The sequence below is a fragment of the Pollicipes pollicipes genome, unplaced genomic scaffold (genome assembly GCF_011947565.3).
Source record: "Pollicipes pollicipes isolate AB1234 unplaced genomic scaffold, Ppol_2.1 Scaffold_7262;HRSCAF=8765_pilon_pilon_pilon, whole genome shotgun sequence".
Taxonomy (NCBI): Eukaryota; Metazoa; Arthropoda; class Thecostraca; order Pollicipedomorpha; family Pollicipedidae; genus Pollicipes; species Pollicipes pollicipes.
The window spans coordinates 7669601-7693081 of NW_023597055.1; the positions used below are offsets into that span (position 1 = coordinate 7669601).

The 23481-nt window shown below is 48.6% G+C and overlaps 1 protein-coding gene and 1 long non-coding RNA gene across 2 annotated transcripts; one reads left to right on the forward strand and one right to left on the reverse strand.

Moving 5' to 3' along the window:
• Positions 1-4565: 4565 nt before the first annotated feature.
• On the forward strand, positions 4566-7468 carry LOC119114171 (uncharacterized). Its single transcript, XR_005095997.1, has 4 exons — positions 4566-4601; positions 5919-6020; positions 6188-6313; positions 6802-7468. It is a non-coding gene; the product is annotated as an uncharacterized LOC119114171 (long non-coding RNA).
• An 866-nt stretch (positions 7469-8334) lies between these two features.
• On the reverse strand, positions 8335-20602 carry LOC119114178 (A-kinase anchor protein 5-like). Its single transcript, XM_037238383.1, has 5 exons — positions 20438-20602; positions 19612-19868; positions 13462-13564; positions 12703-12933; positions 8335-8445 (listed from the first exon to the last, which is right to left on the reverse strand). Exons 1-5 carry the CDS (start codon positions 20600-20602, stop codon positions 8335-8337), a joined length of 867 nt encoding a protein of 288 aa, XP_037094278.1.
• Positions 20603-23481: the final 2879 nt, after the last annotated feature.

The following is a 23481-nucleotide window of genomic DNA, read 5'->3' on the forward strand; positions in this document are numbered from 1 at the left end:
CGAGGAATATGACTAATACTACTGTCTTATCTAAGGCCATTTCAATATGACATGGCGTGACACGTCAGTGGGCGTATGAGTCATATCAGTGATGCTGAGAATTGTGACTTGGGCTTTCTTGAACCGGGTATGATTATCCTGTTGCTAACCCACGTTATATCTTGGACTCGAATGCAATGCATTGATCACGAAATTCAGAAATGATGGTTGAATGGCGAGCATGTTGATCAAACAACGTAATGAATTATCAAAATTTAATATCAAGGTGCAGCGGTCATTCCGACTTTAGCAGGGAAAGAAATGAACAATATCTCGATGTTGTCAGGCTGTCGGGGATAAGCAGGATACACAATCTAAACACATTTGTGACAAGCTGGTGGGCGCATGAGGCCAAAGACGACTACATACGCAGGGTTTCCATGTGAACGATGTTTGCCGACAGTGGTAACGTTGCGGATAAAGGAGGCGGGACTTTGGACCGTCAGAGCAAAAGTGGTCACGTCAAAAGACCAGTCTTATTCAAAAGGGAGTGACCGCCAGTCAAAGGAGCTCGCATTATACGGGAACGGTGCCCATAAGACGTTATGGAACGTGCAACACATGGTCGTCACATGTTTCTTGCAAAGACGTTTGCGACAGGTGTCGTGCTCGGCAAAGACGGCACAAAATCCCCGCCATTAAATTGCGTTGTGGTTGACATTGGAAAGGTAGACTTTCCTAAGGGACAGGGCGCCACCTAAGCAATACCAAGGATGAAGAGCCTTTCTAGACCACAGGGCAGCAACGCATCAACTGTCCGCTGTTGTCAGCTCTGCGCTAGATGAAGCTGGCATCAACGGTCCGGTGGCTTCCATAAAACAGGAATGGAGCCGACAAGACGATGTGGAAGTTAACCGAATGAGCCCGAACCCCCCTGGTGAAAGACCCTGACGTGTCGAGATGAGGGGAATGAACGTTGCAAACATGGGTTCAATGTTCCTAAAATCAATGACACAGTATGATTCAGCGTTCTCTGTACTTTGAGCCAGCGTTTGACCCTCAAGAATGGCCTTGAGAACATGACCTTGAGAGGTCAGGACTTGTTGACGGACGCTAGTTTTTTGTGGTGAGTACTCTGATGTTTATAAGGTGAAAATTGGGCGGTTATTTTATAGAGATATGGAGATCCCTGTCCTTTGAGTCCTCGTCAAGGTCAAACCTTGGAGGATGGTCTTGAGAGTTCAGAACTTTTTGACGGACGCTAGTTCTTTCTGTGGTGAATATTCTGACGCAAGTTGAAAATCGGCCCGTAATTTTTGGGTGATATGGAGTTCCCCGTCATTAATGCTCGCGGTTGACCTTGAAGGATGACCTTGAGAGGTCAGAACTTTTTGACGGACGCTAGTTTGTTGTGGTAAATATTCTGATGTTTGTAAGTTGAGAATCGGGCGGTAATTTTGGGGTAATATGGAGTTCCCCGTCCTTTGAGTCTGCGTTTGGTCGTCAAGGATGACCTTCAGAGGTCAGGACATTTTGACAGACGCTAGGTTTTTTGTGGTGAATATTCTGGTGTTTGTAAGCTGAAAATTGGGCGGTCATTTTTCAGAGATATGAAGTTCCCCGTCCTTTGACTCGTCGTTTGACCTTGGAGGATGACCTTGAGTTGAGAACTTTCTGATGGACGCTAATTCTTTCTGTGGTGAAAATTCTGACACTTGAAAGATGAAAATCGGCCGGTAATTTCTGGTGACATCGAGTTCCCCGTCCTATGTGCTCACATTTGACCTTGAAGGATGAACTTGAAAGGACGGGACTTTTTGGCGCACGTGAGTTTATTCTGCGGGGAATATTCTTACATTTGCAACTTGAAAATAGGCCGGTAATCTTTGGGAGAACTCTTGCGCCTATGAATTTTTTGATGCATATAGTTATCAAATCGGCCAGCAATTTTTGGGTGATATCGGGTTCCCCGTTCTTTGACTCAGCTTTTCACCTCAAAGGTCATATGATATTGCAAAATGAGGGTCAATTTTGATGTTCTCATGTCACAGTTGACTTTGAGGGGTTTTTCAGAAAAATCGGAACTCGTCACTGAATAAATCGATTAATAAATCGCTAACTTCACGGACATGGCGTTCTTAGCCGGAGACGTTCCCTCGCGTGTTTCTGGCGCTCTTCATCGACCAGCCGACCATTTTCCTGGAGGAGTTCTTCGATGCCATCCGCGAGCTCATCTACCCCAAAAAGAAGATCGACCTGCTCCTCTACAGGGGCGCCAAGTGCCACCACGGCGCGGTGGAGCAGCTGGCGGGGAAGGTCCGAGGCGCTTACGGCTCGGTCACGGTTGTGGGTCGCGAGCCAGGCGTCAGCTCGAGGGCCGCCCGCTCACAAGCCATGTGAGTTCTGTCCCGAACAGCACGCTTCGCTAGCGTGGCCCCCGGCCTGTTAACGCCTGGAACCCGTCGACTGTCGCCGATGCGTCACTTTGCGGCCATTGCCGGAACGTTTTTGTAGCTGTATCGCGTAAGTTGCCGGGTGCATTAGCGAGGAACATTATTCACATAGATAAGACAGCAGTGTCCTAGGATTGCCGACTTTGGGTGTAAAGCAACACCCTATGAGGAGGAATTTTTCACTCCTTTTCCCATATTTTATGTGAATTTTTCACTCCCGCCTGGCATTGTCTAATCGCGCATGCCAAACCCCTATTTCCCTTTCTGAGGTTTTCACATGTCATCCAAAACCGAGCTCATTTGAAACCACCAAGCATAACGAGGCTCAACGGAACCTGGGCGCCTATGGCTATGTCCTGCCTCACCTACATCTGCATCATGTCTGTGTACGCACAGAGCAAGGGCGCCAGGTACCTCCAAACCCAAGAACCCCAGCGACTCCAGCCGCTTGCACGCATTAAGTTTGGTTTGCTTACAAAATGCATTGCAATCGGCAGCTGTGTGCCAAATGCAAGGTTGTCACGCATCCCGTATTTTTTCGTCTCACCGCCACACCACGAAAGCAGAGCCTGGTGCAAACAACAGCAAGGCCTGGTAGAAAATTTTACTCCACGTATTTCTTTTTCCCCGAGGAAACTTGACCACTAAATTGCATCACTCCCGAACTGCAAGAGTGAAAGATTCAAGAAGCGTTTTCCAAATTGAATCTACAACATGAACATCATCATTTGAACACTTATCGTAACAGATTTTATATCAAATCAGCTGATCACAAAATTTTGCCAGAAAAGTATCAGTACTTATAGTTATTTAACTCCTTTTATTTTCCGTGGTATCCTACGAGTGTGATACCACTTTATTCTTCATTTCTTTCGGATTGCCTTTAGAGGTACCATCTGCTGCCTAAAATGTTGACCAATTTTTGTGGAAGATTCTCCAATTGCAAACTTGTACGTATTTCGTACATAAATTGGGTTAATTCGCCAGCCGCCCAAAGATGTTTGATATGCACTCAAGAGTGAACAATTCACAGGGAATGAAGGAGACAATTTAAAGCACGAAAATTATTTTTACCGCCATTTTTTGCCCTGTTAAACCCTCGCCCAACCGTTTTCTTGGTTCATGGCAGTGCTCAATAATGATACATCTAAGCCTTTCGAGTGTCTAACTCACCAGACTACCTGATAAGGCCATCCTAATACAGTCGTACAGAGCTTTGGGACAGACCTGACGCAGTTATACAAGAGTGTTTGATGGCGAAATGATCCATATTGATGTTTATCCATGTTTATCATGCACACCTCTTCCTTGTTTCGCATTTGAATCTCGCAGATTGGTGGGCATCATTGATATTTATATTTGGGGGGTGAGTGGGATGACTCTGTTTGCCAGCAGACCATGCAAAAGGTACTGGCTCTTTGTCTTGGGGGAGCAGGAAGAAGCCAGTAAGCCTCCTGTGAACCAAGTAATTGCTTGCCTCACCTCCTTTCGACACATGATTGGTAACCAGAGTTAGCAATTCCTGTTTCAATCAATCGAGTTTTGTCATAACACAAACTATGACGCCACAAGGCATGCAATGGGCTAATATTGTTCCATATTGTGGATAATCTGCCCCAAATTTCCTGAAGTGGTCCCTCATGGTTGCTTTAACCAGATGTTTTCTATACTTGTTATGGTTTGCTGGCTGGCAAATGACTTTACTGTGTATACGCACTACATTTGTAACACAGATATACTCTAAGCTGCATAGCAATTATAATATGAGTTAAATTTTAGTATGTAACAAATAGTCAGACCATCCCACTTAAAATGTGAAGCCAACGTGCCAAACTTTGTCATTAAATATGAATAAACAAGCCTAAATAGATGCCTTTGCTGCAGCTGAAAAGGCAAGCAGCAATACTGTCATGGCCATCTAAAGGTTATGTTACTTTTGGAGAAGAGAGATTGTTTTGTGGAGCATATCCATTATTGCCCTTGAAGTAGGTTAACCGTGGCAATCAGAATAAGTTGTCAAAGTGATTTCAAGCATTTTGATTTGTGTCTTATCAACTTTGTCCGATGTCAACAAGCATACACAAATGAACTGAATAAAGATGCAAGTTGAAACCAGCCAAAAATTAGCTATATCATGTTTTCATCACAAGTGCTTCTGTCAACAGATAGGTGAGTTGAGATGATGTTCAATATATGGGCAACTTAAGTTGGGTTAAGTTGGTTAAGTGCGTGGCAAGTGGCAATAGGAATTGTGCAAGAATCGGTAACTCACAACTGCTGCTGTGATACAAACAGGTTAGGCAGGATGAGTTGAAGTGAGACCTCTTTATGTTAGGCATAGTTAGGCCACTTCCATGGAATAAGCATTGGTACTTTGTAAGAAACAATGACAAAATGTTTGTTTTCCCTGACCCTATCTTAACAAAAGCCAGAGGTATGTCTATTGTGTTTGACTTGGTGATGGGCTGATGTGTGGCAGTCCAAGGTTTTTTTGTTTGAGTGTTTTATGCTTGTTGAATTTTACGTTACTTTGTTACTGAATTATTCTGTTTGTGTTGTTTTTTGTTTGTTTTGTGTCAAAGTGCTGTGGAAGGGTACTGCAAAGTACAAGATCAAATTATTTGTTTTGTGTCAAAGTGCTGTGGAAGGGTACTGCAAAGTACAAGATCAAATTATTTGTTTTGTGTCAAAGTGCTGTGGAAGGGTACTGCAAAGTACAAGATCAAATTATTGGTGTTAATAATTGTTGATGCTCATTACACTGTTATGAAATTACTATGCTTTAAGGCATTATGTTCCACTTTAAAGGCTTAAGATATTAAAAACCAAAAAGTTGTGTCAGGTCTATGATATTACGTCCATGCCAACTTGAAACAGATGTCTTTGTTTGCTGAAGCATCAGTTACGAGGTCATAGGGGCCATCTTTTGTGAATTCATTTTTTCACTCCTGCACGGTCTTTTTGCGATGGAATTTTCACTCTAACCCTGGTTCAAAAGCAATTCTAGCTCCCTGTAAGACAGTGATATTAGCCCTATGCCTCGGAGAAAAACCAGGAGAATGGGGACATAGTTGGGTTGATATTTCTGCAACATGCCTTTATTGAAACAATGATAGAAGTCAATTGGTTATATGCATATGACACTTCTGCTACTGTTTCGATAAAGGCATGTTGCCGAAGCATCAACCCAACTATATCTCTTTTCTCCTGTTTATTTCCGATAAATAAAGCTGATAAATGCCGTATTAATTGTATAGTGTTTAAATTCGCTGTTTTTTGTCAACTTAGGTCAGTGACGTTTGTCCAATTTACCTATGCACATGGCGGGATGTTGAGGAAATTGATGGCATGCAAATTCATTGTTTATCTTGTTAAGGCCTGCGCAATATTAGTAAGCGACAAGCGCTTGGACCGATCTATTATTGGGATGCTGTCGTAAACATTCATCATGCGTCAACGAAAAACTTGATGCATGGACGTTTTCAGCGACAAAGGTATGACAACGGAGACAGACTTCTTCCTGTTGGTGGATTCTACGGCACATTTGGATAATCCATAGCCCTTGAAGTTGCCCATTGAACAGAACAGGTGAGACAGATTGAGACCAGAGAAGTGAGGATACAACCCATTGAAAACAAAACAACATTTTTCGCTGTTGATCATCGTAATTTACCGCGAACTGTGAAGAGCATGCTCATGTTATCGTCATATAACGGAATGATGATGGTGGGTTTTATTTACCCTTTGCTTTGCAGTGACGTAGTTACACCGATGCTGGCGCGGATTTACACCACCAGGGGCAATTTCATGACGGAGCCCAGTGTGGACATGTTGGCGGCTTCGCCGGCGGAATGCAAGGCAATAGTTACCAACAAACGGAAGTGAGTATAGGCACGTGTGGGTCCGACTGTCTTGCTGGTTGAAACCAAATGACTGATTCAGGGTCCAAAAAGAGCATTGAGTTTCATAACGCGGGGGCATATATTTATATACATACGTGTAAAACAACGTATACATTATATATTATATATATATATAAATATATATAAAAATATAAATTAAATATATATATATATATATATATATATATATATATTCTTGGATGAATCTTTGGCTAAGAAGACGGCTGGATCTGCATTAACGAACGTTTTACTTTGATCCCACTTTTTGTACCGATGTACCTACTTCTTATGCATGGGCTGAGGCTCGAGCTTTGATCACAGCCAATATCAGCTCCGTTAATTGTTCATGCAAAATGACTCACAATTTTGGTCATGCAATTGTTCAGGAAGTCACGTGTAACACGACACTTTCGATTTGGTTTGTTTGCTTGGATTAGAGCCTTTCCGGCCTGTTATGACCGTTTCAGGATTATGGGATGAAGGTTCTGTGGTTACTGCATCACTGGGCACGGCTACACAGTGGATGACGGCAAGCTGAGGCCGGTCTCCAAGTTTCCACGGCCGGAGAATGTGACCGACCTCCGGTCCTTCATGGGACTCACAAACCAGTTGAGCGACTTCTCTTCGGAGCTCGCCTGCCTGGCTCAGCCTCTACGAGACCTGCTGAAACAGAAGACGGTGTGGAACTGGGCCGTCCTACACGAAGACGCATTCCAGTGTGAAGAATGCGCTGGTGGCGCCGCCTATCCTGGCCTTCTTCGACCCGCTCGCCCAGACGGCGCTGCACACCGACGCCTCACGGATTCGCGGCCTCGGTTTCGCGCTCATGTAGCGACATGCAGGCACCTGGAAGATACAGTGCGGATCTCAGTTTTTAACCGACACAGTGTCACGAAACTCGGCCATCGAACTCGAGCGTCTGGCTGTCCTGTGGCCATGCCGTAAATGCTACACGTACCTGGCCGGCCTCCAGCATTTTAAGGTGGTGGTAGATCATGGACCGCTGGTACCGATACTCAACTCTAAACGGCTCACGGAAAGCGAAAATCCTCGACTGCAGCGTCTCAGAGAGAAGCTAACACCGTACAGTTTCACCATCAGCTGGCAAAAATAGGTGATGCGCTGCATCCCAGATGCCCTGTCTCGCTCGCCCGTCAGTGACCCAGCGCCGGAAGAAGAGGTAGCTGAGGTGTCGGATACCCCACACACCGCGGTGGTAGCGGCTCTGCAGTCGACGTGTGAAGATGGCGCGCAGATCGCTCCTCTCCGGGACCGGACGCTGCCCGCTGTCAGGGCGGCCGCCGCCCGTGACAAGGAATATGCATCGCTGCGAGACAACGTGATGAATGGCTTTCCGGAACACCGGCAGGAGACAGCTCTCGCGGTGCGGCCCTACTGGGGCATCCGCACCATGCTTGCTGTGGACGACGGTCTGGTCGTTTATGGCGCGCGTCTGGTCATCCCCGCCAGCCTGCGGCGACAGATACTCGTCAGTCTGCACGACTGTCATCAGGGTATCGACACTACGAAGTGCCGGGCTTGACAGTGCGTGTTCTGGCCTGGAATCGACAGAGACACAGCCAACACTGTAGCACCCTGCTCCAGCTGCCGACAATTTCCTCTGAGACAGTGCAACGAGCCGCTGTGGCGGGGTGGGGACCAACCGAGTTGTGTATTCGAGAGGCGTCTGCTATTTTCACGTGGCTGGCCGGACGTATCTCGTGTATGTTAACCGGCAGTCGGGCTGGCCGTACATCACCGTGTGCCCGCGGACGGCTTCAGCGGACCACCTGACCAAACAGCTCCGCACGCTGTTTGCAATCACTGGTGTTCCGGCGGTGCTGCGGACTGACGGCGGACCGCAGTTTGGATCCTCGACGCGGCGCCGGTTCCTGGAGCGGGGGGAGTTCATCATGAGATGTCGTCTCCCAGGCATCCACGCTCGAATGGACATGCAGAAGCCGCCGCGAGAACGGTAAAAAAGGATTGTCAGTGCCGCGTCAGCCGGGGGCCGCCTGAACGACGAACAGCTCGATCGCGGTCTGCTCGGGCCGCGCAATACACCGTGGGCCGACGGTCGGTCGCCTGCACAGGTCCTTTTCGGCCACCCGCTGCGGTCAAGTTCGGTGCCCATGCACCACCGTGCCTACGCCACGGAGTGGCAGCGGGCAGCCGACCAGTGCGATGAAAGGGCCACCGAGATTGTAGAGGACGTACGGCATCGACAAGACCTGCGATTCCGTTCACTCGCATCCCTGCCGCTTGGTGGCAGAGTGGACGTTCAGAATGCTGAGACTCGCCGCTGGGACCGCTCTGGCGTCATCGTCGGTATCGGCCGGCGGAGATCCTACCTCGTCAAGCTGCCGAGCGGGTGGATCTGGAGGCGAAACAGGCGGTTCCTGCGACCCCGTCACCCACTGCTGGCGAGCCCCGGACCTCCAAGCACGCCAGGCGGCGCTGCCACGGGTATGCCGCCGAGTCCGCCGTGCGGCGCTGTGCAGCCGGCCGCCGCCCAGGTGCCGCCTGCCATACCTGCGGAGCCGCTGCTCCGCCAGGGCGTCCGCGATCCGCACTCCGCAGCGCCTCACCGTCCGCTGGGACGGTCAGACGTGCTAAAGTAGATTTCGTCGAGATCATTTCCTTGCGGTGTGTATAAAAGTGATGGGATAATCACTTAGGGGGAGGTGTTTGGTTTGATGTTAATCTGGCGTTCTGTGCGTCGGGCGCCACTAGCGCCACGGTGCGGCGGCTAGCGCCGAGAGTGAGATTCAGGGATATATCCGCGCTCGCACGCGACACACCTCCGCGTATTATACATTGAAACCAAACACATCGCACCTTATGTCTTGTGCTTCTCCCGTTTATTTGAAACTGCACAGGTGACCGTCTGTAGCATGAGTGGACAACACTTCTGTGATAACAAGATGATTGCGTGTTATGTATTTATAGTCCATTCGCTCTACCGGAAATTAAACTATGCGATCTCATCAAGAGCTTTCCCGCTCGAGTTGCGCATAAGACCTCTTACACAAATTGTATCTACTCCACATGTAACACGTTTCGTTTGTGTCAAGGTTTGGTGGCAGTGCAACCCATTTAAACACACAAATGCCGAGCTGAATTAAACAAAACCTTGAACCGAACTTCATTTGTTAAAATCACACAAAAGTTAGTAGGACCACTATCACGCGTGTTAAGCGAAATAACACAGGGGTGAGTTTCATCAAATATTATCAAGCAGATGATATCAAGCTTTTGGAAAATCAGGCAAAACAAAAGCTAATGGAGACGGAAGTAAGTGGAAACCGACACACCTGTGCCTGATAAGCGCATGGAACAACTCGGTTTTCAGGGATGTCTAGTGGGCAGTATAGTAAGGACGTTAAGTTCGAGCTAGATCACGACTGACATTTGTTGAGAATCCGCTGGCGAAGAGGTGCACATTCCTAACCAACTGCAATGCGCTGAATTACAACAACTCGTCGTCCATACCGACCCTCAATGTGCTCTGCAATGTCCCCGAAATTTCCATGCTCCCTGCTAACCCGTCGTTTCTGCGGAAATCCAAAATGGTGTGACTAAGTATGCTTTAGATAAACGTTGGCTAACGTTTCGCGGATAAGGGCGTCATAAGTCCAGCCGACTGCCAAATGCCGTTTTATGTTGGGATCAGCAGATAGTTCATCGCGCTTGCAAGATCGCTCTTGAGCGCATCAGGAATTTATTTTCAAATAAAAAAGGACATGATTAGCATTATTCTGAGCGCGCAGCTGGGTAGTGTGGCATGAAGACCGGGTACTTGACAAATTGTAGTACACAATGTGCACAATCTCTCACACTGCTCGGGCACAGCCCTGCTGTTGCACTCACTTCATGCCTTCTCGTCCCGGATGGCTCACCGCCACTGTTCCACACTCGGTCCATTCTATGACCATGACCCAAAATTTGTCACGCGCTCCCCGGTCGCCTCAGAAGGTGACCACCCCCGCCCCGGCTGGACAATCCCGTGACCACGTGCTACGTTCAGGACGAGTCTGAACGCCTGAGCCACCGTGTGGAAAGCCAGGGTCGCGGGGGTCAAGGCCGGCAGATCAGACAGCGCCCAACACGACGGTGGTCGCCTTTAAGCGGATCAGTGAGTCGTCTGCACGCGCGGGAGCGGGAGACCCCCCCCCCCCCCACGACGGCACTAGGATGTGCCGCCCGAAAGAGCTCTCGGAAAGGGCGAAGCCTTGCGTCGTTTTTCAATGCTGTGATTTTGAGGTTAATTATGTTAAGCCTACACCAAACACAAAAAATTAAGTTAACACAGCGGAGCAGTAGTTAAGAGAAATGTATCATCATGATTGTGACGATCAGCATTAAAATGTACTAGCATGTACCGCAAGAACATTGGTTTATACCATGTGAAATCAGATGCATTTGCGTACATTTCGCTGGTGAATACCTAATATTTCCACCAAGATATCACGAAAACCGCACATTTTAATCATGGCACGTCAAACGAAATCATGCAAAACCATGTGCAATTGCGACATGAACCTTACTCTTGCACCACATTTTGTAAATGTGGAAGGACTCCCTATTTGTATTTGATTCTGAGGCAATCTGAGGCACAGTCACTTTGTGCTGCTATGCGATGCGCGATTACAAATAACCAAGGTTTCATATTTTTCCAGTCCGAGCAACAACGGAAGATTTGGTAATATCTGGCAGTCCAGCAATGTGGCTAAAAAGCGACGCAACTGTTTCACTCTCCTGAGTGAAAGCAACGCTGGCACCTACTACCGAGCGGGTGGATTATAATTTTGACGCTTCCGACAACCTAGCTGGAAAGAATGGTCTCAGTTTAGGTTTTTCATCAGCTAGTGTGCCTAAGAACAGATACGCATCTGCAGTACCATATATGAGGTGACATGGACATCATATTTTGTTTCCGAAAACATGCTAGATACGCGTCGTCCTACGTTTGTGAACTGGATGCCCCTCAAACGATCGGATGACAATTGGAGGCATGTAGGACCTAACCCGGATTCTGAACATGTTAAGACAATGTGATCACAGCTGTAGGTTATGGAAACCAGAAGCGATATTTGACCATGCTAAGTGGTGGTACTTGTGAACTAACGGCCAATAATGATGGTACGATTAGCAATATGATAAGCGCTATTTTGTTCTGCTCGTCATGGAAATTCCATAACCAACATGCGTCAAACTGTGTTAAGAATGTAAGCACCCAATAGTTTACAGCAACTTATTGCACTTCGCTTCTTGCTCTTATTGCGCATTACATCGAGTCAATAACCCGTCGCTGCATCATATCGCAACGGTTCTGCATCGACCAGCACATGCAGCAACGCGGCATGATCACTGTTCCTTGTCCTTCCATCAATACGAGTTTTGTTTTACCTACTCGGCCTCCAAAGCAGCCCCAGACAGTCAGGAGTGCCTCGGCTCCTCAGGATTTTCGCGCCTCGCATCACGTCGCATAGATTGCCAACACATTATAAAAGCAAGCCAAGAAATGAATCCAGAGAAAAATCAAAAAATATAACTAAGAAAAATCACATCAAATGCACCAAATGTTTGTCCATGCTACATATGTTACAGCAGGCAGTTACAGTTACAGTTACACGTTACATGATGCTACAGCTACAGTTACAGATGCTACAGATACATCATGCTACAGTTACAGATGTTGCAGTTACAGTCACCTCATTATTGGCACGACTGCCATACAATAGGAGATTTTGGGGCCTCCCCTCGGAGAGAGAGCAGACAAAGGAGAGCTCCCGCCGCAGCGGACACCAGACACTCCGTGTCGGCTTACGGAGGGTCTTGTGCCCGAGGGCTGCTGTGTGTCTGGTGGTGTGATACGGTATACCGCACTGTTACACGGCCCGCTGTACCGGGCGGCGGTACCCAAAGATGACCTTGCATTACAGGTGCGTCCACTTAAAACATTGCTCACGCAGAAATCACGCTTTATGTACATATTGAAATTACACGCACACACACACAAATAAACACACACAAGCACTCTCGCCCGCGGTTGGCCCTACACGGCGACATAGTACGCTATCCCGCGGCCCGCCGAGGCAACGGGCTGTGATGCGTGTACGACCACTTTCACACTGCGCGGTGAACTAAGCATAGAGGTATGCACTTGACCGATGTCTATGCGGGGTCGCCCGATTCTGTAAACATCCACTATCGTCCACTGCTGATCGTTGCGTGGTAACCCACCGGCCGCCCGCCAAACCGGCCAGCGGTTCCAACGGAGCTGCCCCGCTGGTACTGGCTGTAGCCGCTCGCTTGGGGCACGTAGCCTCCACCGAAATGGCTCAGTCCATTACCAAACCCATTACCGAACTGGCCGACATTGCCGGCTCCGAAGTGGATTGGACCTCCTCCGAGAGAACCGACTCCTCCTGCAAGAGGACTGATGCTTCCTCCGAGCTGACCGACGCCTCCTCCGAGAGGATTGATGCCTCCTGCGAGAGAACCGACTCCTGCTCCCAGATTACCGACGCCTCCTCCGAGAGGATTGATGCCTCCTGCGATTTGACCGACGCCTCCTCCGAGAGGATTGATGCCTCCTGCGAATTGACCGACGCCTCCTCCGAGAGGACTGATGCCTCCTCCGAGATTGCCCAAGCCGCTTCCAAGCAGGCTACCTCCAAGGTTAAGACCGCTCCCGAAGTTGTTAAATCCACCTCCAAACTGCTGAAATCCCGTTCCGAGCTGACCAAAGCCGCCGCCCAAGTTGCCTCCAAGCTGTTCGGATGAGGAGCTGGTAGAGGAGTGGCTGACGCCGTTGATGCCGCGGGTGTTACTGGCTTGCGCTTTGTTGAAGCTAGAGGAGCCGTGAGAGGCTGTGCCCTGCAACGCGGAGAGCATGGTTAGTCACGGCGATCCCTTCCACACAGGCACTGGAGTGCACAGTTCCAACACGCTTTACATTTGCAAAGCATTGCCACTTAGTCTGCTTCAGTTTCGTCCCCACAGCAGGACGTCCAGGGATTTTTGGACTCAAAAGATGTAGCATTCGCCAACAGATCCAGCGTTACCCAGCATAGCGCTTAGCCCCGCTGGGTCCGGCGAGAGCTCCAGGCCGGGGGCCTCACCCCTGCGCGAGACGAGGTGGTGGTGACGCGGCTGACACCCTGCGGCCCGTGGCTCTGCCCCTCTGTCACGGTGCCCTCGGCCAGGCCGGAGCTGGTGCCGATCCTGCCAAACGGCAGCGCCGCCGCAGACGACAGCAGACATAACAGTGGGACGGCGCTCTTCATGGCGGAAGAAATTGGACTGGAAGACCGAGGACGCTGCAAAATGTTGAGCAGCGTTTAGGTCGTTAAAAAGACGTTCAGCAGCGTGATCAATGACGCCCTGGGCGAATGCAACCGATCTTGAATTAAGGACTTTAAACACACACGGACATGGCCCTGAAAGAGTGAGTGAGGTCCAGGAGCTTATACTCTGGCGTGCTTTAACGGATCGCCAAACAGGCATTTTGAGATGGCGAGATGCTGAGATGGATCTGACACTGATGCATGGTTAGAACTGACGATGTTGATTGGAGTCCACTGATTTGTCTCATTTCGCATGGGCTTCAACTGCGCCACGTAAAATGTGTCCATTTGTATGCAACTTGATAACTATTGCACGAGCAAAAAACAATGGTATAGCTAGAAGTATTGTGTCATCATTACAATACAAAATTCATACGATGCTCATGCCATTTTTCGTTCATAATCACTCTTTGCAGCCAGGACTCACCTAAGCGTTCGGCTGGAGGCTGGAGATTGCTGGTCTTGAGTTCTAGCGGCGGCGTTCTTATACTCAGCACAAAAGCACCAGGCCAGCAGCGGGTCATTTTGACCACACTGTGACCCATTGGCCCGTTGAAGGGCCCGACTACGGTCACCAAGCCGGCGCCCCGTTTAGCGCGTCGGCTGGGAAACCCGCGCTGTGCTGATCCCTGGGTCAACCTCTAGGTCATGGCCACGAGTTTAGCGCTTACCTGCAGCCGGCTGCCGGCTTTTCTCACCCCTTCTGGGAATGAGCGTCCGAGCTGTGTCACTAGAAGTGCTTGTATCACGTGGAATAAGAATGGAGTTACACTTGGATGGACAGATTCGCACTTCAGAGCTCCCACAAAAAAAGTTTTAAATCTAGCCGTTAATGTCCATGCAATAGTCACTGATCATAAAACAGACAACGCACAGGCAGGTGGCACAATGCACGACGACATTTGGTTATATACTTGTCAAACACGATGTCAAGATTGTCGAGGGCCGCCTTGCTCGCGACCGCTGACACCCGCACGTCTCCAGGCAACAAGTGCCATTTGCTGGATACGCGAAACATGAACGTGAACATGAGCTTGCCATATCGTAGAGGGATTGGTTGTGCTCACATACCGTCGCCCCATTGCCAACATTTTGACCTTGCCGTACGAGGATGCTTCAGAGTCCCCCCATCCCTCCCCCCGTAAGATATTCAAATCGAATAAGCCAGAGCCGCACAAAAGACATCATCACGAAGCTCCCCTTTAGCCCCATCAGATCAGCGTGAGTAAAGAACGATGAAGAATACCTTACACGGGTTAAAACAGGTTATTTGCCACAAATTAAGGCTTTAAATAAGTCTCCTTCATCGCAGTTCCGGCAGTCTTTGTGGAGAAATAATGTGTTTGAATTGCACGTGTCAATCCCATTGGCGTATCAAAGGTTCGGAGTTCCTCTTCACAGTCCAGCATCAACGGAAGCGAGATTATTAGTAGCAGTCATCAGTATTCCTGCTGTGATTGCGTGTCTACGCGATATGTTGTACGTGATAGTGTGATGAAGGTAGTTGGTGAGGCAGTGGAGGTAAGACGTGGTACAAGTCCAATCGGCGAACAGAAAGAGGATAAGAGGTGATAGGACTGGCGGGTAGGGTATGGCGATCCCCGCCGATACTGAATGAGATAACCGGTGATGAAAGAAGAGCGGTGACGACTGTGGCAGCGGCAAGGTGATGTTTAAGAGATGAGATGACGTGCACTGTTCCCCGAGGTCAAACGACATTGAGGCGGCTTGAGATATTATGTACTCGCTGTCAGAGGTTGATACGCGTACCTGACAACGCACAAATATTCGCAAAACACAAACATGCATACCCCCCCCCCCCCACACACACACATCAACATGCGCACATGCACATGCACACGCACACGCATTCATCGCTGCTTTACTGTACAGACACGGAGGCCTCCCAACGCCATACCCGAGCCGTCGCCCGTGGCAACGGTTCACTGCACCTTGAACGCGTCAGGTTAGCCGCCTGACAGCGGAGGTTTCCGTACCGAACGGCTGTCGCGTGGAGCTGCTGGCACCCGGCGGCCGTCCACGCTTCATCACGGCGTGTCTTATGTCTGTTGTAATGCCTTGACTGTTTGGACTGAGTAGTGTGACTTTGAGCGTGCGTATGTGTTCCCGCTTAACTTCGTGTTTTGCGTTCTTGTATAAAGTCGGCTGGGTGGAAAATAGCCACCACGTGGAAAGCGCCGCTCCTCCTTAATATACTAATTATAAACTAAGACCTGCTTTATTTCTAGCATCGGTGCGGCACAACAGCGAATTTCGACACCCGCACTTCGTTCGGCACGACAGACAAACAGGCGGCCAGGCGGCCAAAGGGCCGTCAACTGATGCGAGTCATGCAACCCCTCAGGCTAGTTGATAACAGTCACCGGCTGATCAATCGGTCTCTTTCCCCAAGAAGAGCAATTCATTTGCTCAGATGCTCTTTAAGTTCCAAACAGGCTGTCACCTGTCAACGAGGAACAAAATCCTTAGAAAATAGGATTTCGCAGTCACTGACCGCATGGGCGGTTCCTCATCCCAGTAATCGCTGACTCTTGGCTGCCCATGGCTTTGCCGCCCTTGGCTGCGCAGGTCCTGTTGACTACTGAAGCATTTATCTAATGAAGTATCCATTGTGCGATTCTTAGCGTGTTGAAAACCTAATAGTGAATGCAAACTGACATTCTTTTATCAATACACATGCCAGATTTGTTTTGACCAGTGCAAATATGACTTCATACCGCTACGCGATGCACATTTACAGACAACAGTTTTCGTTTTTTTCAATACGAGCAATAAAGGTACATTTGGCCGTATCTGGTATTTTAGCAATGTGGTTTAAAATCGACGCAACTGCTTCATTCTCGTCGATGAAAATAAAGCAAGTACCTGCCAACGTCACGCGCATAGATTATGAGTTTGACGCAACCAGCAATTTGGCAAGAAATAACGGTCTCTCTTTAGGTTAGTTCATCAGTTCGCTTGTCCGACAACGGATACACAACTGAGGCGGCATGTATGGGATGAGATGGTCGTGTTTGTTTTTCTGAAGGCATACCAGATAGACGTCGTCCCATGCTTGTGAACTGGGTGCCGCTGAAACTGTCAGGTGACATCGTATGGGAGTGTTGTTCCTGATTTGTATTCTGAAAATGTTGGACAATGTGATCATGCTTTAGGTTATTGATACCAGCAGCGATTTTTGGCCCCGCGATGTGGTGGCACTTGTGAATTAGCTGCCGACAATTGTGAAACAATTACTATGTGGTGAGCATTGTTTTGTTGTTTTTCGTAACAACTCTAGTACCAACAGACAACAAGTCGTGTTAAGTATCTTAGCACTTACTGACTCACAATAACTTAATTATATTTTTTAAAATACTCAAATGCACCAAATTTGCTGTCATTCTTTCAGGCCCATAACGCGGAAGCAGATTGGCAGATTGGCAGATTTACTGCATGCATCGTTTCGGTAGCTCGGACTGAACCGAATTGTATTAAGCAATCTGAGAAAAGCGAATTTGCGGCCGGATTGATTCTAGACTGGCTGAATTGGACTGAAATGAATTTCAGAAACATAGCTGGGCATTATAAATTAAGTTATCTCTCGGCATCATTTAATGGGGTTCTTTTTTTTTGCTGCATTATCATTGGTATATGGTAGTCGGTCAATTTGCTTCAGTGTGTCAAAGATCGGGGGCATTACAAACACGCAGGAAACATAACATGACGTTATTTTCTCGCAAACCAATCGCTGAACTCAACTTCTACAAACAACATTATTGAAAACGGTGACAAATGTGAAACAGACATTATCCACACAGTCTTCAGCCCGTACAAAGACATCATTCCGTAGTTCTAAACAGTCTTGCCAACATTAAAACCCCCTTCAAACATATTTTTGAAGCATCAAAAGCGCCATTTACTGCTCATGCAGGAAGTTCTGTCTGACGAGCTGACGCACCAGGCCATCTGGATTCTAACGATACCGATCAGGTACCGATTAGGTATTGGGATCTTCAGCAACGAAATGGGATGCGTTTGTGGTAAGTCTCGCAAATGTCAGTCCTGCGTCATTTTTGAACAAGGTCAGGCATGCGCTTAATCTGACATCTATTTCCCTTTAAGGCATCATGGGCCTTCAATGAACTGGATATAAATGGTAATCAGCAATACTTAGGGATTACTTTGACACTCATTGTTGGTGAACAGCAAAGACCAAATTAAAAATTGCGGCCCATTGTTTTAATACTTGATAAAGTTGAGCTAATACACGGAAGTTTTAGCGCTTGCCATAGAGCTGATGATGTTTTAAAGACATAATAGAGAAAGGTGCACAGCTACTTGTTTGTCGGCGTTATTATTTCAAAGCACTTGTTTTCGGTTAACAGCTTTCAGTATAGCAGCGCGCACGGGTTAAACGACGCCGTAATGCTTAGTAATGGTTTTATTGATGGCACTCAATGCCATGGTAGCGAAATAAGTAACAAAGCTCGGTTCTTTCACTCTAACAAGTACCGTTAATGTAATCTTTCTTAGAAACTTGCATTTTATTCTTATTATCGAATAACGGTAAAATATTACGGACACCTTTCATCTGAAAATACGCTAGAGGCATCTACTGACGAAAGTTAGTTACTTTCCTCAAGTGGCTTGTTCGCCACATGGGGCACCATGCAATGTTGCTTCGATGTGCAGACACCGACAGAAGCTGGGACTTCTTCACGTAATTACATCAAATCGAGTCAGTAAACCGCCGGTGCATAATATCGCAGCGGTTTTGCATCGTCCACTACATGCAGAAATGCGACACGGGCACTGTTCCTTGCCTTGATATCAATGCAAGAATTTTTAACCACTTGCGGTCCAGCCATCACAGAAAGTCTTGGGTGACTCGGCTCTTCAAAGTGTTCGCGCCTTCCACCTAAAAATGGCGGGCCCATTATAGGAATAAGCCATAAATAAATTTTGTATAAAATTACGAGTACAATTAACTATTAAAAATTACATTAAGCACATGAAATACTTGTCCATGCTACACATGTTTCAGCAGATATCGATAATGCTCAATTCATGTCGTGTCTCCTGCCTGTCGCCATCACCCGCCAGCTGGTGCACAACAGACAAAAACTGCTGCAGCTGTCACGACACTTTAAGCACGAGCTGCAGTACACTGGAAGACTTTAGGGCCTCGTTTTAAAGAGAGAGAGAGAGAGAGAGGGAGAGAGAGAGAGAGAGAGAGAGAGAGAGAGAGAGAGAGAGAGAGAGAGAGAGAGAGAGAGAGAGAGAGAGAGAGAGAGAGAGCAGACAAAGGGGAGCTCCCGCCGCAGCGGACACCAGATACTCCGTGTCGGCTTACGGAGCGCCATGTGCCCGATGGCTGCTGATTGCCTGGTGGTATGGTACGGTATACGCCGCCGCTACATGGTCCACTGGACCGGGTGGAGGTGCTCACAGATGCCCTTGCATTACAGCTGCGTCCTCTGAAGACAGTGTTCAAGCAGACACCAGGCCATATGAATGTATTGAAATAAACACACATACACACTCGCGGTTGGTCCCACACCGAAACATAATATGTTGTCTCGCAGCCCGCCAACGCAATACGCCATGGCGCGTGTATGGCCACTTTCACACTGCACGATGAACTAAGCATAGAGGTATACACTTGGCCGGCGTGTACGCAGGGTCGTCTGAGTCTGTAAATAGCCACTATCGTCCACTGCTGATCGTTACGTGGTAACCCACCGGCCGCCCGCCAAACCGGCCAGCGGCTCCACTGGAGCTGCTCTGCTGGTACTGGCTGTAGCCGCCCGCTTGGGGCACGTAGCCGCCACCGAAATGGCTCAGGCCATTACCAAGCCCATTACCGAACTGGCCGACACTGCCGGCCCCCAAGTGGATTGGACCTCCTCCGAGAGAACCGACTCCTCCTGCAAGAGGACTGATGCCTCCTCCGAGAAGACCGACTCCTCCTCCGAGAGGACTGATGCCTCCTGCGAGAGAACCGACTCCTGCTCCCAGATTACCGACGCCTCCTCCGAGAGGATTGATGCCTCCTGCGAGTTGACCGACGCCTCCTCCGAGAGGACTGATGCCTCCTGCGAGTTGACCGACGCCTCCTCCGAGAGGATTGATGCCTCCTGCGAGTTGACCGACGCCTCCTCCGAGAGGATTGATGCCTCCTGCGAATTGACCGACGCCTACTCCGAGAGGGTTGATGCCTCCTGCGAATTGACCGACGCCTCCTCCGAGAGGACTGATGCCTCCTCCGAGATTGCCCAAGCCGCTTCCAAGCAGGCTACCTCCAAGGTTAAGACCGCTCCCGAAGTTGTTAAATCCACCTCCAAACTGCTGAAATCCCGTTCCGAGCTGACCAAAGCCGCTGCCCAAGTTGCCTCCAAGCTGTTCGGATGAGGAGCTGGTAGACGAGTGGCTGACGCCGTTGCTGCCGCGGATGTTGTTGGCTTGTGCACTGCTGAAGCTAGAGGAGCCGTGAGGGGCTGTGCCCTGCAACACGGAAAGTATGACCAGTCATGTCAGTTCCTTCCACGTAGGGAGAGAAGCACACGGTTCAAGCATGCGTTTAAGTCGCACGGCACTGTCACTAACACTGCTTCGATCCCGTCTCCAGAGCAGGAGGTTCAGGGATTTGGGACTGAAAAGATGCAACACTCGCCAACAGATCCAGTGTTTCCCAGCGTAGCGCTTAGCCCCGCTGGGTCCGGCGAGATCTCCAGGCCGGGGGCCTCACCCCTGCGCGAGACGAGGTGGTGGTGACGCGGCTGACACCCTGCGGTCCGTGGCTCTGCCCCTCTGTCACGGTGCCCTCGGCCAGGCCGGAGCTGGTGCCGATCCTGCCAAGCGGCAGCGCCGCCGCAGACGACAGCAGACACAGCAGTGGGACGGCGCTCTTCATGACGGAAGAAATTGGACTGGAAGGACCGAGAACGTTACGCATTGTTAAGCAGCGTTTTGGTCGTTACAAAGTAGCGAAAAGAGTGTTCAACAGGATGGTCAATGACGCCCTGAGCGATTGCAAACGATCTTCAATTAAGCACTTAAACACCGACAGGATGGCCCTAAAATAATGACTGATGTCCAGCGGCTCATACTCTGGTGTGCTTTAACGGATCGTTAGACAGACATTTTGAGATGGCGAGATGCTGAGATGGATCTGACACTAATGCATGGTTTTAACCTGACGTTCGTTGATCGGCGTCCACTGATTTGTCATATTTCGCAGTGGGCCCCAACTGCGCTACGTAGAATATGTCCATTTGTAAGCAACTTGAGAAATATGGCATGAGCAAAACAATGGTATAACTAGAAGGAGCGTGCCATCACTACAATAGAAAATTCGTAAGATAGCCCATACCATTTTACGTTGTCAATCACCCATTGCAGCCAGGACTCACCTGAGCGTTCGGCTGGAGGCTGGAGATTGCTGGTCTTGAGTTCCAGCGGCGACGTTCTTATACTCAACACGAGAGCACTGGGCCAGTAGCGGGTCATTTTGACCACACTGTGACCCATTGGCCCCTTTCAAGGGCCCGACTAAGGCCACCAAGCAGGCGCTGCGTTTAACGCGCCGGCTGGGAAACCCGCGCAGCGTTGATCTCCGGGTCACCCGCTAGGTGATGCCCAAGATTAGAGCTTACATGAAGCTGGCCGTCGGCTTTTCTCACCTCTTCAGAGCCTGAGCGTAAAAGCTGTGTCACTGTATGTGCTTGTGTGAGGGTTTAATGGAACTTAGATGAATGGATTTGCGTTTTGGAGCTTCCACGCATTTGCTTCTGTACTCACGTGATACGAGATCAAGATTACGAATAAGATTACAAATACGAGATCAGGATTACGAATAAGGTTACAAATGCGAGATCAAGATGGTTGTAAAGGTTGCGTTGCTCTCGACCGCTGACATCTGCAAGTCCGCGAGCAGCAAACTCCATTTCCTGGGTGCGCGAAGTATAAACGTGAGCATGAACTTGCCAACTTATGCCGTAGATGGATTGTTTGTGCCTACTTTCTACCGCCCTACGGGCAATAATTTTATCTTGCCGTACAAGGGTGCTTCAGAGTCCCCCCCCCCCAAGTAAGATATTCGAATCAAGTAAGCTATGGCCGCGCAGTACACCTCATTGCAAAGCTCCAAAGCTTTAAGATGTTTGGCAAAAAAACTCAAGTCGAATGGCTTTTGAAAGATTAAAATTGTGTTACAAAATGTGTTACATATCGTGCTATGAGATTTTGCTACAAATATGTTATAAAATTGTGTTGCCATTGCTCAAGTTGTATTTAGGTTGACCTGACCATAAAGAACAGCTAGAACTAAAGCAATGCACGTTGGAGTCATAACTTTCCGAAAGGCCACCTAGAAAAAATTATGTGGTGTATTTTTTGCGAGAAACAGGTGCTATACGTCACTTGACAGTAACATGTCATCAGCGTACTTTTGGCCAAGTGGTCATAGATCATGAACCGTCGGGTAAAGATTTGCATAAAAACACGGATGATGTCAACTCAGCAAGTTGACATGACATGACACCATCATCATGGCAGCTGATGTCAACTCAGCTGTACGAATTTTTGGCGCTGGGCTCAAAACCGTTAAAAAATGCTTTCCAGAACATCTTAGGGGAACTCTGGATGCTCTTCGGAGGACAAAAGTTAAGCTATATGCAAATCGTTAATCTAATGTGCTTGCATGGCAGCTCCACATTCATGTCTGTTTCCATGTGGTAATTATGAACGCTGAAAGTGTTGGAAATGAAAAACACTGGTATGAGCAGCGCTATCAAGTTTGGTTTTTGTCTTAACAAGAATATTTATGGCATGCATGGACCCAACCTGCTGTAGTTCCGGCAGTTTTAGTGGGAAATAATGCTGTTCATATCGTGCGTGCCAATTTGTATTTAGGATCACAGGACGGGGTTTTCCTACGCCCCCCATGATCAGTAGCAGTTAGATGATAAGTAGCAAAGTCATACTTCTAATCTGAGTATTCCTGCTGTGATTGCGTGTCTACGCGATATGTTACACGTGCTAGTGTGATGGAGATAGTTGGTTAGGAAGTAAAGTTGAGACATGATACAAATCCAATCGGCGAACAGAAAGAGGATAACAGGTGATAAGGCTGGCGGCTAGGGTATAACGATCCCCTCTGATACGGAATGAGATAAACCGATACTGAAAGAAGGGCGGTGACGACTGCAGCGGCGGTATGGTATCGGTTAAGAAAGTGCATGACGCGCACTGTTTCCGCGGCCAAATGACATTGAGGCTGCTGGAGAAGTTGCTGTCACTTGCTGTCAGATGTTGATAGGCGTACCCGACAACCTATAAATGTGCACACAAAACAAATGCAATTGCATGCACACGTATACACTCGCACACGCACACCCACACGCACACGCGCGCGTATGCACACGCACACGCACACACCACTACTATATTTCCAGCATCAATGTGCGGCACCACGGCGAGTGCCAACAGCGCTCCTCCCGGCACACTTCAGAAGGGCGGACATCGGGTCATCGGGTGGAAAAGCGGCCTCTTTCCCCGGGAAGAATCATTCAGCTGTTCAGATGCTTCTAAAAATCCAGACTGGTCGTCACCCTCCATCGAGGGACAAAATTCTTAGCAAAATTATTTTGCAGTCACCGGCCGTATCGGCGGTTCTTGATCCTAGTAATCGCTGCTCCTCGGCTGGCCTTGGCTTGGTTCTCTTTGGCCACCTTGGATCGGCTGCCGTTGGCTGCGCAGGTCCGTTGGCCGTTCCGGGAGACTTTACCACGA

Coding starts and splice junctions, on each gene's coding strand:
- LOC119114178 (XM_037238383.1), bottom strand. CDS start 20,602: ATGAAGAGCGCCGTCCCACTGCTGTGTCTGCTGTCGTCTGCGGCGGCG. Junction 19,869..20,437: donor CCACCTCGTCTCGCGCAGGG/GTGAGGCCCCCG, acceptor GTCAATTCGCAG/GAGGCATCAATCCTCTCGGA. Junction 8,446..12,702: donor CGGCAATGTCGGCCAGTTCG/GTAATGGGTTTG, acceptor ACTTGACCGCAG/CGGGTGGCCGAAAAGGACCT.